At 47.9% G+C, this 16147-nt stretch overlaps 1 protein-coding gene across 3 annotated transcripts in view; it reads right to left on the reverse strand.

Annotated features, from left to right (window-relative positions):
- CDC37L1 (cell division cycle 37 like 1, HSP90 cochaperone) overlaps positions 1–16147 on the reverse strand; it is a 469554-nt gene that overhangs the window by 90924 nt on the left and 362483 nt on the right. For all 3 annotated transcript variants that reach the window (XM_069625725.1, XM_069625726.1, XM_069625727.1), the window contains exon 6: positions 2301–2465. In XM_069625725.1, the coding sequence (XP_069481826.1) occupies positions 2301–2465 (165 nt within the window). The remainder of the gene's footprint in view (positions 1–2300; positions 2466–16147) is intronic.

Here is a 16147-nt window from a genome sequence, read left to right on the forward strand (position 1 = left end):
GAGGCCCATAGACTTAAAAAAGCCCGATTTTGGTAAAGGAGTAAATCTCCTGTCTTGTTCATGAGGTTTCGTCGAGGGAATCGACATAACCTTCGATGGTATCGAAGGAACCTTCGAGGACACCGATGAAGTCTTCGACACAGGCGTCGAAGACGCTTTTGGCTTCAATGTCGAAGCTGCCAGCGCCGATGGCGTAGACAAAGTCGTGGATGTTTTCGACGACTTTTGTTTTTTATGTGGTGTCGGAGAAATACTCGACTCTCGAGGAACATCTTCGATCTGCAGTCGATACACTTTTTAAACCCTGTCTTGGGAGTTGAAGGTGTTGAAGTAGACGACATTTTCAGAAGAAAATTTCTAAGCGCGCCGTTCTAGAGAGCAATCAGAAAAACGGAACTGAAGCCAACGGGCGGCACGGGCTATTTATACTGATGGTGACGTCGACACGGTACGGAGCCCGTCGAGGGACAGACGCCACAACCTTGTGCACAGCGCCCTGTGCCGAAAAAACATTCTGAAGCAGCAAAGCTGTCAGGATAACGATTATCAAAAGATGAAAGATGAGGAATACGTAGGAGGACACAATCCATTCGAAAGTGCTGTTTTGTAAAAAGTAAAGACAGCCACCTATTCGCTCTTTCCTACTACTACCCAAGGTAAAGGGAAGGAAAGATCTAATCCCACACACGTCAGACTTTAGTGGTTCATCCCGCTTTGCTTATATGAATTCTTCCACCCACACTTCTTACTACCCTAGAAATGCAGAATTAGAGTTACCAGAATGTCAAGAAAAAATTATCTGGACTGCATGGACAGCTCACTTGTGATATCAGACAGAAAAAGTTGCATTTGGAATTTGAGGTAATGGTGCAGAGCAGTTAGTGCACATCAGTTTCATAACCTAACCGGCACTTGTGTCAGTGGCGAGGTGCAACCGGTACTGTCTGCTTACAAGTGATAGAAAGTAAAAGAGGGTTTTCTGGATTCTCTTTTGATAATCTCATGGGACAATTGGACGGAATCATACCAAAATCTCACCCCCATTACTCTGACTATAACGTTACTGTGCCTGAGTGCGGTACAAAAATCCTGACCCCCCCCCCATTACTGCGCCCAAGCGCAGCAGTGGTGTACCCCGCTGTCCTGGGGAGTCATGGGTTGCGGTTGAGAACCTAAAAAAAAGGACCCTGCTGCGACAGCACCGCCCCACGTAAGTGGGAGGAACCGACGCCGCAGGGGCACAAGGCCGGCGGCGGCGCACACAGAAGTGCACCGCACTAAAGTTATGTTTGTTCTTGGGGGGGTTCATTGCGGCACAGTTATGGGCGGCACAGTGATCACAGATTCCAACTGGACATGTCTGTATAGTCGGTTTCCTGTGATGTGTAAGATTAAGTCACTTGCAAGGCATGAGAATTACAATAATGCATTTCGTAAATAAAGTGTTTGGTATGCACAGTTTTTTGTATGCAATCGAGCAAATCGCTTGGTACATATTTCTTCCACTCATATGAACAATCAGCTGTGCTGAGAATTTTGCTTTAAAATCAGTGGTGGAAGTGTACGAAAAGAAGTAGTGGGAGTATGTTCCCTACTGACCTGCACAGCTCCCACAATTCACCATTGCCACACGCCCTCCCATGCACAATACAAACCCCAAAACACCTGCACCCGTTTAAGGGAACGTCCGGTGCAGCGCATTGAAAGTGCAAGTTTCAACTTCTTCCTACACTTTTATTTTAAAAACGAAACCGTACCGGAACCGTTTCTTTTTAAAATAAAAGTATAGGAACGGTAAAACTTAATTAAAAGAAGTAGAGGAGCACTGCTCTCGACAGCTCCCGCCCACTTCAACCACTGTTTAAAATACCTGTGACCAATCACAGTTAATAACGGAACTTTAGCACTTCTCGTGTGGATTTACCAAAAGGTCACCCACCGATTGTGAACTTGACCTCACGAACATTTACCTTAATATCTGCCCCAAGGAACTTGGTCTCAAAACACCTTCTTCATGCCACCCAGCTCGTCTTATCCTCAACATAAACCTTCTGAGTTTTATGGATTTGCAAAGCGATTCAGATGCATTTTTCGTATGTGCGCATAAAGTCAAGAGATTCCTGCGCCATGTCACAGCAACCTGCACCCTTCCAATGACCTTCGCACATCTGCCTCAGCCTGATTAGATTACCATCCATCCGCGTTGCCATGTTGAGCCCATCGCTCAATCTGTTGCGTTCCTTTATGGATTAACCGCCAGCTCTGACGAAGGCCCCAATGGCCATTCCCATGAAACGTACCTTAGGCTGGGATTCCAATGCAGCAGCCGGCCCGAGGTCGAGACAGAAGCCAGGGCGCTCTGCAGCCGCTTGGCCGCGTGGCCGGGGGTCGGACAGCTGCCTCACCCGCTCTTTGAAAGCTTCCAGTTCACTTTTAAAGGCTTCGGAATAGCCACCTCCGCCGGCCTGTGGAGAATAGAGGATTACTGAAATATGTACCAGTTCTCACAGTAATACTACGTTTTATGCCTGTCCCCGCCCCCACATCCCCAAAACAAAAATCCAGATAACTCAGTGCTAAATTGTCACATGGGCTAGTGAAACCATTATGTGATAAACGTTTTAAACAACGAACACACCGATTTGCATTTTTTTGTTTAGTTTGAGAAAATCTATTGGTTATGATGACAGTAAGCAATACACAGGAATCAGACATTTTATTTTTAAAAGGCTGTACTTTAATGGGAGGTAGCTTTTTCTTTTTTTTAAGGCGCTCGGTGTATTCCTCAAGTATAGTCAACCGAAGCAATCGATTCATTAGTATTTAGAATTAAATTGCATTAAGGGAACATACTGCGCTGCTAGGTTCCTGCTAGAACCGCACCAAAAGGACCAGTACGGTGAAAGCGCCATGCAAAACAGCCGGCGCCTAAAGGCTTGTGCCGAATTATCCTCCCCAGTAGCGTTCTTTCTAGTTGCAAAGTTTCCGGTTAATGTGAGCCTGGTGCCATCTCGTGGTCAGATTGTAAAGTGCTTGGGAGAGAGAGTTTTTTGCGACTTTTATAGATTGTTAATCCACTTATGCACTAAGCGAATCCATGGGGATGTGAGAATTAGAGACGGACGACTCAACGAGCTGCTAAACAATATTTGAAAGCAAAGCCCAAGAGTCAGTAACTAAGGAACATTTAGAGGAGGATGGACAAAGCAACTTAAAAAGTGGACAAACACACGCGATGAAGTTTTCGCTCCATTAGAGAATATACCTGGCCGCATGAGCTGAACGATCTATATTCAAAATGTTTCCGGAATATATCATAATAGTCTGCAATCAAGAAAATGTAAAATACAAATATTCATTAAAAAAAAGTCAAGGCAGGTTCCATGCATGCACCCGGACTATGCATGCCAGAATTTCGCATTCTAGTAAGCGAGCTCAAGTGGCTGCTGACTCTGTAGAGTTCTGCCCTGGCACGCACAGAGCATTTACTTCAACCCAAACGTAACGGCGGTCGCCCCACTCTCACTATTTCGACACAGATACAAAAACAAAATATATACTCTCCGATTTGATACTCCTGAAAAAATAAACATTTACATCCGTCTTCTCTCAGAAAGCTGGAAAGCACATTTTTCATAGAAAGTTTTTCTTTTAGCAGTATTATGCAGTAATCAGACATGTGCTATCGCAAATTGAACCCGTTGTTATTCCACGGTATGTAGCCCGACCATGCTGAGCACTCCGATAAGTCACAGCGCACAGGCGGTGATGCAGAGAATAAAAAGGAGGCCGGGCCTAGGCTTCCAGATCACACTTCGTGGAGCTGAAAACACTGGCACAGTAGACCACGGACCACAACCCAGTAGCAATCATTGTGGGAAACGAGATGGAACAATACCACCAGGCCGAGAGGTACAACTTCAGGAGAGCTTACTGGGGTCGCTACAAGGAAGAGCTGAGCAACACAGTCACACCTAACCCCCTGAGTATCAAGGAGGACATTGACAAGGCTGTGGAAGTCTTCATGACAGCAGTCCAGCATGCATGACAGCAGCGTCGCGCGAAGCCGAAGACAAAGAAATGTTCCATCTATGATCTACCGAGAGGCATCCAGCAGTCAATCGCAGACAAGAACCGGCCCCGACGCCAGTAGCAGAAGTTCTGCACGCCTGATCTTCTGCATTAGTACAAAGCACTCAGAAGGCTCCAGTGGAAGCAAATCGGACTGCACTGTGGAGAGAAGTGAGAGGCCGCAACAGCCAAGGTGAAGGAGGCGGACAACTTCGTATGGAGAATGAATCGTCACCTGACAGGGAAGAGGTAGCCAAGCCAAGGGAGCAACGGAATAACCAACCTGGCAATCAAGAAATTCCTGCCGGCATCAATGGAACATCTCACAGAGCTCTTCAATGCATGCATGAGACTTCAGCCCTTTGAGATCCTGGAAGGAAGCAAGGGTCATCATATTCCCAAAGGACGGCAAACTACAGAGGCATCCTGCAAACTACCGCCCCATCAGCCTGCTCTCTAGATTATCGAAGCTCCTGCCAAAGGTCCACCTCGCCCGCCTAAGCAACTCTACATCCAAAAGAAATCTACTGCCAAAGTGTTGTGGGGGCCGGCAAGGCCACTCGAGCCGGCCCCGTTGGTGCAATGGGACATCAGCCCCTTGGAGGTCCAGTGCCTCAGGGGGTTGCAGGCGAACACTCAATCTTATGGAGGGGCAGGGCAGACCATACCCAGCACGTGCAGACCCTGGCCACCTTGCTGGTAAGAGGGCCCCACGTCACCATGGCCTGCAGGCCTGTGCACACAGTGTGGGCCTGCAGGCCTAAATGAGAGACGGACTCATTCGTTCCACTTTGGAGTCTGCAGCCGTTCTGTTATACGTGTCTGCAGGGGATCCTTATATTATCTTGGACCATGACACATCTTAAAAAGGGCCATACACATGGGAGGGCTACCCATCTCACTGCCCATCTTAAATGGGCAATACACTTGGAAGGGTCACACACCACACTCCTTTTTCATAACAAAAAACGTTTCTGGAACATAAATGGCCCCCTGCCCCTGTTACAGAACGACAATCTTTATACCACTTAGGAATTGTAAGATAGACAAACCCTGGAATGAACCACTGACACAAATGAGGATTGCAGACACTTAACACCTATGAAAGACTCTACATATATTCAGTGGGTGACAGTCAGGGTTGACGAACTGCTGGTGGTGCATTGGCAGTTCTACCCCATCTTACAAGACCCTTTATTAACCTGGGGTACGTGGAACTTCAACCACTGACGACACCATATGGAGCTTGCCTACAAACTGTAGGAGCGCAGCTTTGCATCCTTTTGAACTGGGGCCACTTTAAGCATATATAACATCCATGCAGGCGCACAACATCAAAACACATGCTTACTGAGGCCTCTTTGAGCACTTGCAGGGCTGCAGGAGACCAGTTCACATGGGCGTAATTTAAGGGGGTACAGGGGTGTTTGTCCCCCACCCCCAACTTTCATGGCACACCAGTTTGTCCCCATTCATTTGGCTGGGGCACCTTTTCATCAGATGTGATGTCCCCCCCCAACATTTTCAGCAAAGTTACTCCACTGCCAGTTCACTTCACATCAGTGTCCGTTCAGGATAGTCCGTAACATGGGTCACAGGCAGGGTCACAGGCAGTTCATGGCACAGTGCAAAAAACTGGCACAGCCACACCTGGGAGCACCAGGGGCCACAATGGCAAAGTCCCTTGATGTTGGGGCATATAGCGAGGTGTGGGTAGTAGGGCATCTAGGCTGCGCAAGGTTCAGGCTCCGTCAATCCCTTGATGTTGGCAGGGCAGGAGTGCCAACTTGCTGGGCATGCAGGGTGACATTGGTAGCAAGGTGCCGGGCCACTTGCTCTTCCTGGAGCGGCACCAGCCATTCAACCCTCCCCCTTTTTGAAGGGTTTGTTGGCATGTCCCTGCCAGCCTTCGGTGGCGCAGAAGCACTCGTGTGAGCTGCACCCATCCTTCGCTTTTCCTTTCAGTTTCCTTTTTGTGACCTAGAGGGAACTGTGAGAAACCTGAAGGTGTCTCCCTAGCTATTCCCCAGGGATCGGTCATGCAGGTGACCAGGACACAGCCATCGCTATTGGATCCAGTTACTGAGGGGCGGGGGAGGAGGGCTAGTGAGGGAGCATCACCTGGATGGGTGTTCCTTAGGAGTGGGACTCCGACAGGTGAGACGCAGTATCCCCCTTCTTTCAACTCCTTTTCCCTATCCTACTACGTAGGATAAACCACTGTTTCCCCCCCGTTCCGACACAAACACTTTTGCACCAAACACCAGAGAATGGACTAACACCAGAGCCGTTTACCTGACATGTCCCAATAACAAGGGTCAGGCAAAGTCAGGCAATTGATCAGAATCACACACACCCGACGGCCCTTTCCCTTCCCCACAGGGATGAAAGGTGGAGCAAGAGAGCACAGTACGAGCAAGGCAGACCGCACAATGAGACGGCTATCCAGGTCCGGCAGTTCAAGAGGAGGAGAAAGGCAGCGTATATCGAAAGGCTGATAAGGGGAGACACAACCTTGCCCTTTTCGACACAGACCCGCAAAACCTCTGCAGAGAGAATCGTGAGCCCGAGGACAATCGCTCAAGTGTGCTGCAACAGATGTCATCGTTACACAGAGCATGTCGACGCTGATTAGCGGGAGCGGGGGAAACTCCTGCTACCGTGGTACCGGCATTGACTCCAGTTACGAGGAAAGCCAAGCGGTTCATCACAGTCGGTCAGTCGAGGGGAGAGCCGTTACGATCTGGACTGTGGTGAATGAAAGACGCAAAGTGGCAAGTTGAACTAAGTTTAAAGAACTGTAAAAGTGTTAAAGGGAGACGAGCTGCAGAGGTAAATGGCACCACGTGGGTGCTAACTCGAGAGACTCTGGTCGATCCCCGTTTGAATGGAAACTACCGGTACCAGAAGGCCGTAGGAGAGCTGCCAAGGTAAGCCAAGGCATCATACAGAAGGACAAGCAAAATCCCCAAACAGTCGAAAGCCTTTGACCTAATAACTGTGAGAAAGCAAGGAAAGTGAATCCCGCAAACATTGAAAGGGAATCTAAAGGGGAAGTTGGCAAGTGTGAACCCGGGAGAGGGAAGCTGATGAGACGGGGCAAAGTCTAAAGTCCCAAGAAACAGTTTGTTGACAAAGGTGAACCCGGCCGAGGGATGTCCACTGCAACTGTTTAAAAAGACATTAAGATTTGTAAGCGAAGGAGAAGCCATAGTGAACCCAGAGGAGGGAGGCTAAAAGTAAAGAGGGGTCAGTGCCCGGAAGAGGGGGACCAAGGGGAGGAGGGGGAATCCTCACCCAAAGCAAAACCAGGAAACAAACTTGTTTTGCTGTTGAATACGACAGGTTCTTGAAGGCAAGAGACTTTCAAGAGAAACGAGACTTGGCCATTGATGGTCCTGATAGCAGCAAGTGGAACTGTCGACTCATGCTGGGAAAGCTTGAGTGTGTACTGTGCTCCAAGATCCCATTTTACCCTGTGCTCAAAACATGGGGAAAGGAGATCCAAGCTACTGCCTCCTGACAAATTATTTGTGAACACTTTCTTAAAAACCATTCCACACCCTTTTTTGTATTAGTTGTAAGGATTGGCAATAGGTTTCTTAGTATAGGCTCTTTTCATTTGACAACGCCACAAGGACTGCTTTCTTTTCATTCGATGGTCGACGCTTGCTCCCATTTTAGATGTATGTTTAGATTAGACATTTTTCCAACCTGCATAAGGTTTAATAAACACCCTTGAACTGTGATCACTTGTGTCTGTGTTTATGGTTGCCACCATGAGTTCCTTACAGAACCTGGAGTGCTGCTGGATTTCAATGGATGGTGGTTCACATTGCTACAAGGAGCACTGTACATGCAGTACCTGGTGCGTGTGCTACATTTCTTGGTACTGCCTTTCATGTTGGCGACGGTCAGTTCTTAACTGCTTCAGAGTTCGGATGCTTAAGTGGAGCATGCCGGTATTGAGAGTTACAGCACGTGCAGTTGTATTTGTTCTTAACATTCTGAAAACTACCATCCAAGTGCGCCTGTGGACCGGCCCAGGAAGTTTGCTTCTTCCCTGCTGGGTCTTGCCACAGTTCCTGACCGCGAGAAAACCCGGCCCACTGGATATCCGGGAGCCACTGTGCTTTGGCCCCTTGCTGTATTGCTGGAGCTTTTTCTGAAACCCATGTTGTCAGAAGCGGCAGAACATGTAGGGGCGGAGAACAATTTCCTAGTCAGTGAAAACGTAGCAAACCGATGTGTGCACACTTATGCATTTTGCTCCTGAGGTCCCCCTTATGACCCAGTCTGGGATCAAATTCACCCTGCCTTTGCCACGCAGATTGTTAGGCGGTAGGTACTTGCTCTGTGAGGTGGAAGTAGTATTGCACCATTGCTTCTGCAGACCAATGGTCGTCGGAACTGGCATGCAGATAACGTGGCAGTGTATTTACTGTTCTTATGAGCACACTGGCACCTAACCTCGCAGTGATGCCGGTCACGTTTCCCGGCTCTTCATTTACCACATATTTCCTCTCCGACGAGTGCAGGATGGCCTTCCTTCCATTCAGTCTAGAGCTGCCATGGGATCTGCATGAGGGGTGCACCAGTGGAGAGCGCTCTGGCTCAGTGGGCAGATGTACTAGAAAGGACCGTCCCAGGCAGCATTAAATTCGTCCCTGTCGCAGCCTGGGCCCTTTCTGATGGCGGGATTCTCAGAGCTTTGTCCTGAGCATGGGTCTCTCCCTCTTAATTCTGAACTTGTTTTTTTATTTATTTATTTATTTATTTATTTATTGTTTGGCTGTATAAAACAACCTTTCAATAATTACAAAAAATGAATAAAAACAAACATATTACAAATCAATTCATCAGTATATAACATCTCACAATTGATAAAAACCAATGTATGTACAGCTTAATAGCAGCATTTTTTTCATCACCTTCCCCTCATAAAACCATTCACAAATACTTTGGGTATAATTCATTTAAAAAACCTGTTGTTGCTAATCTAATTGACATTCTCTTTGCACCAAAACTCAATAGCCATAATTCTTACATATCGGTTATCATTTGCGCTTTAAAACAATGAAAATAATATTTACGACATATAGCATATAATGCAGGACAGTAAGCGATGACATGTTTCAAGGTTTCTGATCAGGCTCCTTACAAAATCGACAGATATTCTCACTGACATCTATTAGTTTTCGCCTAAATAGTATATCCTTTGTATGCCACAAATTTAAACGAAAACAAATATAATCATCTCTAAATTTTGGAGACGGATATTTTAAGATATAAGATTCTGTAACTCTAAATTTTTTGTGGCCAAACTGGGCAGTGTTCCAGTCTTTAGAGTAGGAGCATTTTTCCAAAGTATATATCCAATCTTGCCAATACAGTTTAATTTTAGCTTGCGTCGGATTGTGGATTAAAGTATCTAAAGAGATGTCCGCATCAGAAAGAATATTTATAGCTGTATTTAACCAGCGTTTAGGGTATTGATGATCTGAATATAGTAAATATTTGCCTAAAATACAGGATATGTCTACACATTGTAGTGACAGAATACATTTCCTCAACAGAGCTATCAATTTCCATGCAATAGTACTGTATAACGATAGCAGCCCTAATTCAAAACAAATCATTGCAATGGGGACACAGGTAGGCAAGTTAAAAATTGAGCGCCAGTATTTACCCTCCAATCGATTCCACACTAAGCGGGGCAACATCGACGCAGCTTCAGACCCATACGAAATAATGGGTTTCACTTTCATGGAATAAAATGATATTATATGATTGCATGTAAACTTTCCAAACTTATATAATATAACCTTAGATTGGGAGATTAGGGTTTGCAGTTTCAATTCAAGTTCTTTTTGAAACACTTTATCATTGTTACCCTGGCTAATCATAATACCTAAGTATCTATATATTGAGGTTGAGAGAATTTGCTCCTTTCTTATATACAACTTGAATTGAGAGTATTTTGTCATTTTACGATTTTGGCACATCATAATTTGTGTTTTCGTTAAGTTTATGGTCATAGCATTTTCTACGGTATACTCCGATAACCCGTTAATCAAGTGTTGCAAACCTGCTGGAGTTTTTGACAATAAAACAAGATCGTCTGCATAAAGGATCCGTGGTATCTGTTCTTGATCTAGTTTGGGGGCGTCAGAGTTAACATTCTGAAAATGTTCACGCATATCAAGGATAAATAAGTTAAATATAGTAGCCGCCAGGATGCATCCTTGCTTCACCACTCGATATGTTAAGATGGGAGGAGTTAACATCCCATCGCGAGTAAGACGGATATAAACTGATATGTTTTCATGAAAGATAGAAATCAACTTAACCAGTGAATAAGGGCAGCCCAATAACAGCAATTTATGCAGCATTAGGTTGCGGTCTATAGAATCAAATGCTTCCTTGAAGTCTACAAAGGCAACGAATAACGGTTGCCTTTGCTGACAGCAGAGAGCCTTGATTGCAGTCAAAGAGACGATATTTATAGCCGTTCCCTTACCAGCCACAAATCCTGTCTGAAACCTATCTCTCATGTTCGATGAGTTAATCCATTGTTGGAGATCTCTTAAAATTAATGAAGCAAAGATTTTCCCTGGAACGTCTAATAAGGCGATTGGCCTATAATTTGCGGGATTTTGTCTATTGCCTTTTTTATAAATGGGTACAATCAATGAGGTACACCACGATTTAGGGATCTTTTGGGTAATTACAACTTGAGAGAAGATTTCAAACAGGATGGGAGCCCATAGGTCCGGAAATTCTTTCAGCATGGCATTAGAAAGCCCATCAGGGCCTAGCTTTGTGAATAAAATAAAGAATATCGTCTCTTGTGAAAGCTATTGAGAAAGGTTCCTCAAGTTTTACAGAAGGTATGCAGTTGGTAGGAGGGTTTTTCCAGCTGAGGAACGGGGAACCAACGTGTGCCATAAGCAAACTCAAAACCAACTGCTCGTCTTTGACCATGAGAGATGGACGCTGGGCAGACTTTGCTGCACTCATTCGATACAGGCAGGCTCGCCATGTTCTAGTGTTAAGACGGGGCTGACACCGGAATTGGAAATGCAGATGATACAATCGCTGTAAAGCTGTTCCCCTATGTTCTGTAAACGCCTTCCAGTTTGCATGAGCTTTTGTTTCCCAATGCCCAGATGTTGGCAGTCAACCGCCTTTCTTTGGGTTTATGCCAGGGTGGAATGTTAGTGTTCATGCCTGCCCTCCTGTGCTCTTGTGCCTCGTCACGTGGTACTCCGATTGTCACCACGGTCGGGCTGGTATTAGTGGGGGGCCATCCACATGTCTTGCCGACCTGTAGGGTTTCTTTTCCCATTCCCCATGCGCCAGCGGTGTTGATTTCCTTCGCCCTTCATTCCATTGCGCTGACACCGAGCAATGCATTTCTTTCCAATTTCTCCCATGTCGAGCTGCAGGGCACATCACCGTAGATGTGCCGGCGACCCTTTCTGGTTCACCTTTGCAGGTGCCAACGCACAGCGCTACCTCTTTGTCACCGCCTGTGGCTCGGGACTGGACTGTCATTAACATTTCCTCATCGCCAGCCAGGAGTGCTTCAGCAGGTGCAACCTTGCTTCCTCGTTAGAACAAAAACTCTGGCTCCAAGCATGTCAACCTTCACTGCCAATTGGCCCGGGGCCTGCAGGGGCCCATCTCAGTTTTGTTTTAGAGCGCCCACATGGAGGGCTAAATGTTTCCCTTGCTCCGATTCCTGGAGCACAAACAAACATAGCACCGCCGGAGCCCCGGGAACACTTTCATCATCGCTCCGACATGGAGCCCATTACATTTCACCCCCTGGCAGCCAGGTATAAGTGTGGGGCTGGTGGCCTCTACTGTGTTAGCTCCGACGGTGACACCAGGGCCCTTCATAGTCCTTTTACCCCGCATGGAGCGTCTCCTTCTCTTTCACGGCACAGGTGGCTTGGGTCTTCAGAGGGCCATATATATATATTCTGTTGGCACTCCGCCGACACAGAACGCTTTACGTGTTCGCCACCAGCGGCCCAGGAACATGAAGACTTTGCCGGTGTGACGTCACTTTTTCCTATCTGTTAAGGGTAGCAAAAAATGACAGGTCAGGATGTCAGATTTTCCTACCCCATCACTTTTTCCTACCCCTGGGTGAGTTGCCCAATACCTGCTGTTGGTAGGATTTTCTGACGGGTAGCAAAAAATGACATTACAATTCCGGTCAGATTTTCCTACGCCCACTGCCGGCGGAGCCCGGGATCAGTGTGGGGGCTGCAGGGAGGGCGAGATTGTAGGCATGTATCGCCACCTGCCTGCGTTATTGAACTTACACGCTCCGACTCAGAGCACTTCATTTCCCGCCGCCCGTCTGGGCCAGAATTTTGGTACAGACTTCAGCAGAGTGGCAACTTGCAGGCTTGTGCCTGCAGTCGGAAATTCAATCGCAGCAGCTGAGAAATGGTGTTGGGGTTACGCAGACAGGCATGTTGTTGAATCTTCTTCAGGCGGTGGATGCCGCTTTCACCTTTCCCATGTGGCGGCGGATGCCGCATATCATCTTTCGTGGCTGTACCCAGACCCCAAGTCTCCTTTTCCTTCTTCATTCTTTTTTTTCTTCTTTTTTTGGGGGTAGGGGAGGGGAATTACGGGAGAGCAGGGGATGGGGGGCTCATTGCGGGGGTTCTTCCCCCTCGTCACCATTGTTGCGGGTGCCGGCAAGGCCACTCGCGCCGGCCCCGTTGGTGCTATGGGACATCAGCACCTTGGAGGCCCAGTGCCTCAAGGGGTTGCTGGGGAACACCTGGTCTTATGGAGGGGCAGGGCAGACTATACCCAGCATGTGCAGACCCTGGCCACCTTGCTGGCAAGAGGCCCCCCCGGAACCATGGCCTACAGGCCCATGCTCACACGGGCTGGGCCCGCAGGCCTAAATGAGAGACTGACTCAGTCGTTTCACTTTGGAGTCTGCAGCCAAGGGGCTCCTTTTATTATCTTGGGGCATGACAGTCATGGCCCATCTTAAAAGGGCAATACACATGGGAGGGCTACACATCTCACTGCCCATCTTAAATGGGCAATACCCTTGGGAGGGTCACACACCACACAAAGGAACAGTTTGGTTTTCGAAAGGAGCATGCAACAACTCAGCTGCTGAGAGTGGTGGACACCAACAGCCACGATTCAATATCAACAAGTCCACGGGAATCATCTTGTTGGATGTCACCAAAGCAATCGACAGAGTCTGGCTCAACAGACTGCTGCACAAGATGATCGGCCTGGGATTTCCAAACTATGTGGTGAAGGCGACTGCAAGCTACCTGGGTGACTGCACCTCCCATGCACTCGTAGATGTCCTCATCACGTCCCGTCCGAGCAGGCGTGCTATAGGGATCGAACCATGTATCCTTCCTGTTTAACATCTTCACCAACAACATCCCGACGGATCTCCACAAGTCCAACCATGCACTGCATGCCGACGATGTTGCAGGCATCTCCCATTCATTCAGTGAAAAGGAAGTGGTGAAGAACCTGCACGTTTCATTGGGCGCCATCTTGACGTGGTACAGTGATTGGCAGATGATAGTCAACACTAGTAAGACAACTGCCACACTGTTCGCCAAAAAGATCAAGGAGCACCCGCACATCAGCCTCATTAGGGAGAGCAGCAGCCACTACTGCGCTGTGACCCTGGACAGCAAACTCAACTGGTGAAACCATATTGAGAAGACTCAGTAGAAGGCATCAGGAAAGCTGGCGGTGCTTTCCTGATGCCTTCTACTGAAGACCAAGTCCATGCCTCTCTGGACAAAGATCAACGTCTACAAGGCAATAATCAGACCTACTCTGATGTATGCCTCCATAGCATGGATGTCTGTTAGTTCACCTGGTCTCTGCGGAGGCGTGGGGGCATGGTTGCAGCCCTCGAGTCCAACTTCGCCCTCTATGCTTATGTGGCGACTGGTGGTAATAGGCGATGCTGCTCGGGACTGCTCCTGTTGATTAGTTTTGGCGAGCACTCCGTCCTGCTGCTTCTGGCAGGGGCGCTTGCATGATCTGGACCGAGTTCCTTCACTGGTCCCTTGCACGTGGTAGTCCAGTCCTGCTGCGACTAAGCCACTGTACTTCAGTTAAGTGTTCAAGTTTGCCTTTGTCTTTCCTCGTCTGTTTTTGTTGTATTGTAAAGTTAGTTGTTTTGTATTGCTGTCTGTTCCACTTTTGATGTTTGCTCTTTTGCTTTCTTCCCTTGCAGGTGATGTTGCTGGCCCGGCAGAAGCTGCAGAGCTCGAGGGGGCAGCCAGAGGGAATGAGGAACGAAGCTGTAGCGGTACAGTAGCTGGTAAATTGTTAACTAGGGGGCGCGCAGGGTTCAAATGCGGCGCGGCCCTAGGACGGATATTCTAACCTTGTCTTTCTTCTTCTTCACAGGGTACGAGTTTGTGGATGCGGAGTGCAGTGCTGCGGCGTCGGGATCAAGATCACTGGATGTCAGGAGATGAGTCTGCAGATGAAGCGACGAAGCACCGGTTTCCTGGAGGTGAGTATGCCTGGTTTCAAAGGCAAGTAAACTGGTCCAAGCGGCGGTGAGCGTCACGTTGAACGCGAGTGCACAGTAACGCGAAGCACCAACCTTAAGGATAGAGCATCTTATATAGCTGAGCTTCTGAAGCCACGCCCACCAGGTTCGCCTGCCTGCCAAACCCTGCCACACCCGATGAGTTAGCACATGAACACCTGGCCTAGGGAGCTACACCTGATGAGTCAGCACATGAGGATGTTCTCTGGAATAAAGGCTTTCAGCTCCCGGAAAGTTCTTGTAAAATAAAAGCACTCCTGCACTGAAATAAAGTGTTCCTGCTCACATCTCTATATGAGCCTGGCGCCAAAGGCGCCAGGACTGAGTCCAGGAGGGGGCCCCCTTGTATAAGTGAGTCAAGTGACCCATTGCCCCCATCACTAGATGGTGTGTTTTGTGTTCTGGGGCTTGTGGCCATGACAATGACCTGCCAGGAGCAACATTGGGTGAGTATTCAGAAAGTCCAGAACAAGGCCCTGCTGATAGCAGCTGGAGCTCCACTGTTCACAAGAACAGCTGCCCCTCACAGAGAACTGGACATCTAGATGTTGGACAAACATCTAGCGAAGCCGAGTAAGAACTTCTGCCAAGGACTAGATCACTACACAAACCCTCTGATCCGGAGACTCACTGCCACCACTGCAAACCCTTTTGACTGCTACCCACGGCCCATCACGATGAAGACCTTGTGAAACCAGCCTTACTGTGACAAGTCTACACACACCATGAAGAAATCCAACCCACGACTACACACTTAACCTGAGGAGGATGGAGTAATGAGGCTCAAGCCTCGGTATCCAATCATCGCTGATGGATAAAATATGTCAGCAAGAAGAAGAAAGAAGCAGCAGCTTCCGGGTCATTACAGAGCCGGCCGGCTGCACACAACCCTAGTCTGCTGTGTATCATTTCCTGCTACAAGAGGGAACCCTGCCCCATGCCGTCCTGTGGCTCCCCTCTCACCCACAACCTTGACAACGAGAGCAGGATACAGCCCACACCCCTGATAAGCAATGCTACCAGGTGTTGTTACCCAACATGTGTCACACATACACCACAGAGCCGCTGCACAGCTTGAGTGCCTTTTTCAATGACGTGGCAATAAATAAATAACTATCCATTTGGTGTACTTTCCACCAGATGCCACCAGAAGCCACAACACTTCCCCTCTGACCCTGGGCCTGAAGGCCTCAACACCAGGGATGCCGATATTTACACAACTGTGTTTCCAAGGTTAGAGCAGCACTTTTCCGACCAGCAGTCGGAATTCAGACACGACCTCTGGAATTTATTTAACTGCAAACAACAATTTATAGCATCTGATCATACAAGGGTTCGGTACCCTATCTAGTGGTTTGACAAAATCAAAAGATCTCTTGTTCCAGAATTGGCCTACTGTACTCAACTTCCTTGATATTTAAGACTCACGCTTGCCCAAAATTTGAATGTTGTCCTGGTGATGGCTGGGCCACATTCATTTGAATGCTTTGGGAGCCG

This window comes from Ambystoma mexicanum, chromosome 6p (assembly GCF_040938575.1).
Source record: "Ambystoma mexicanum isolate Mex_15411 chromosome 6p, UKY_AmexF1_1, whole genome shotgun sequence".
Taxonomy (NCBI): Eukaryota; Metazoa; Chordata; class Amphibia; order Caudata; family Ambystomatidae; genus Ambystoma; species Ambystoma mexicanum.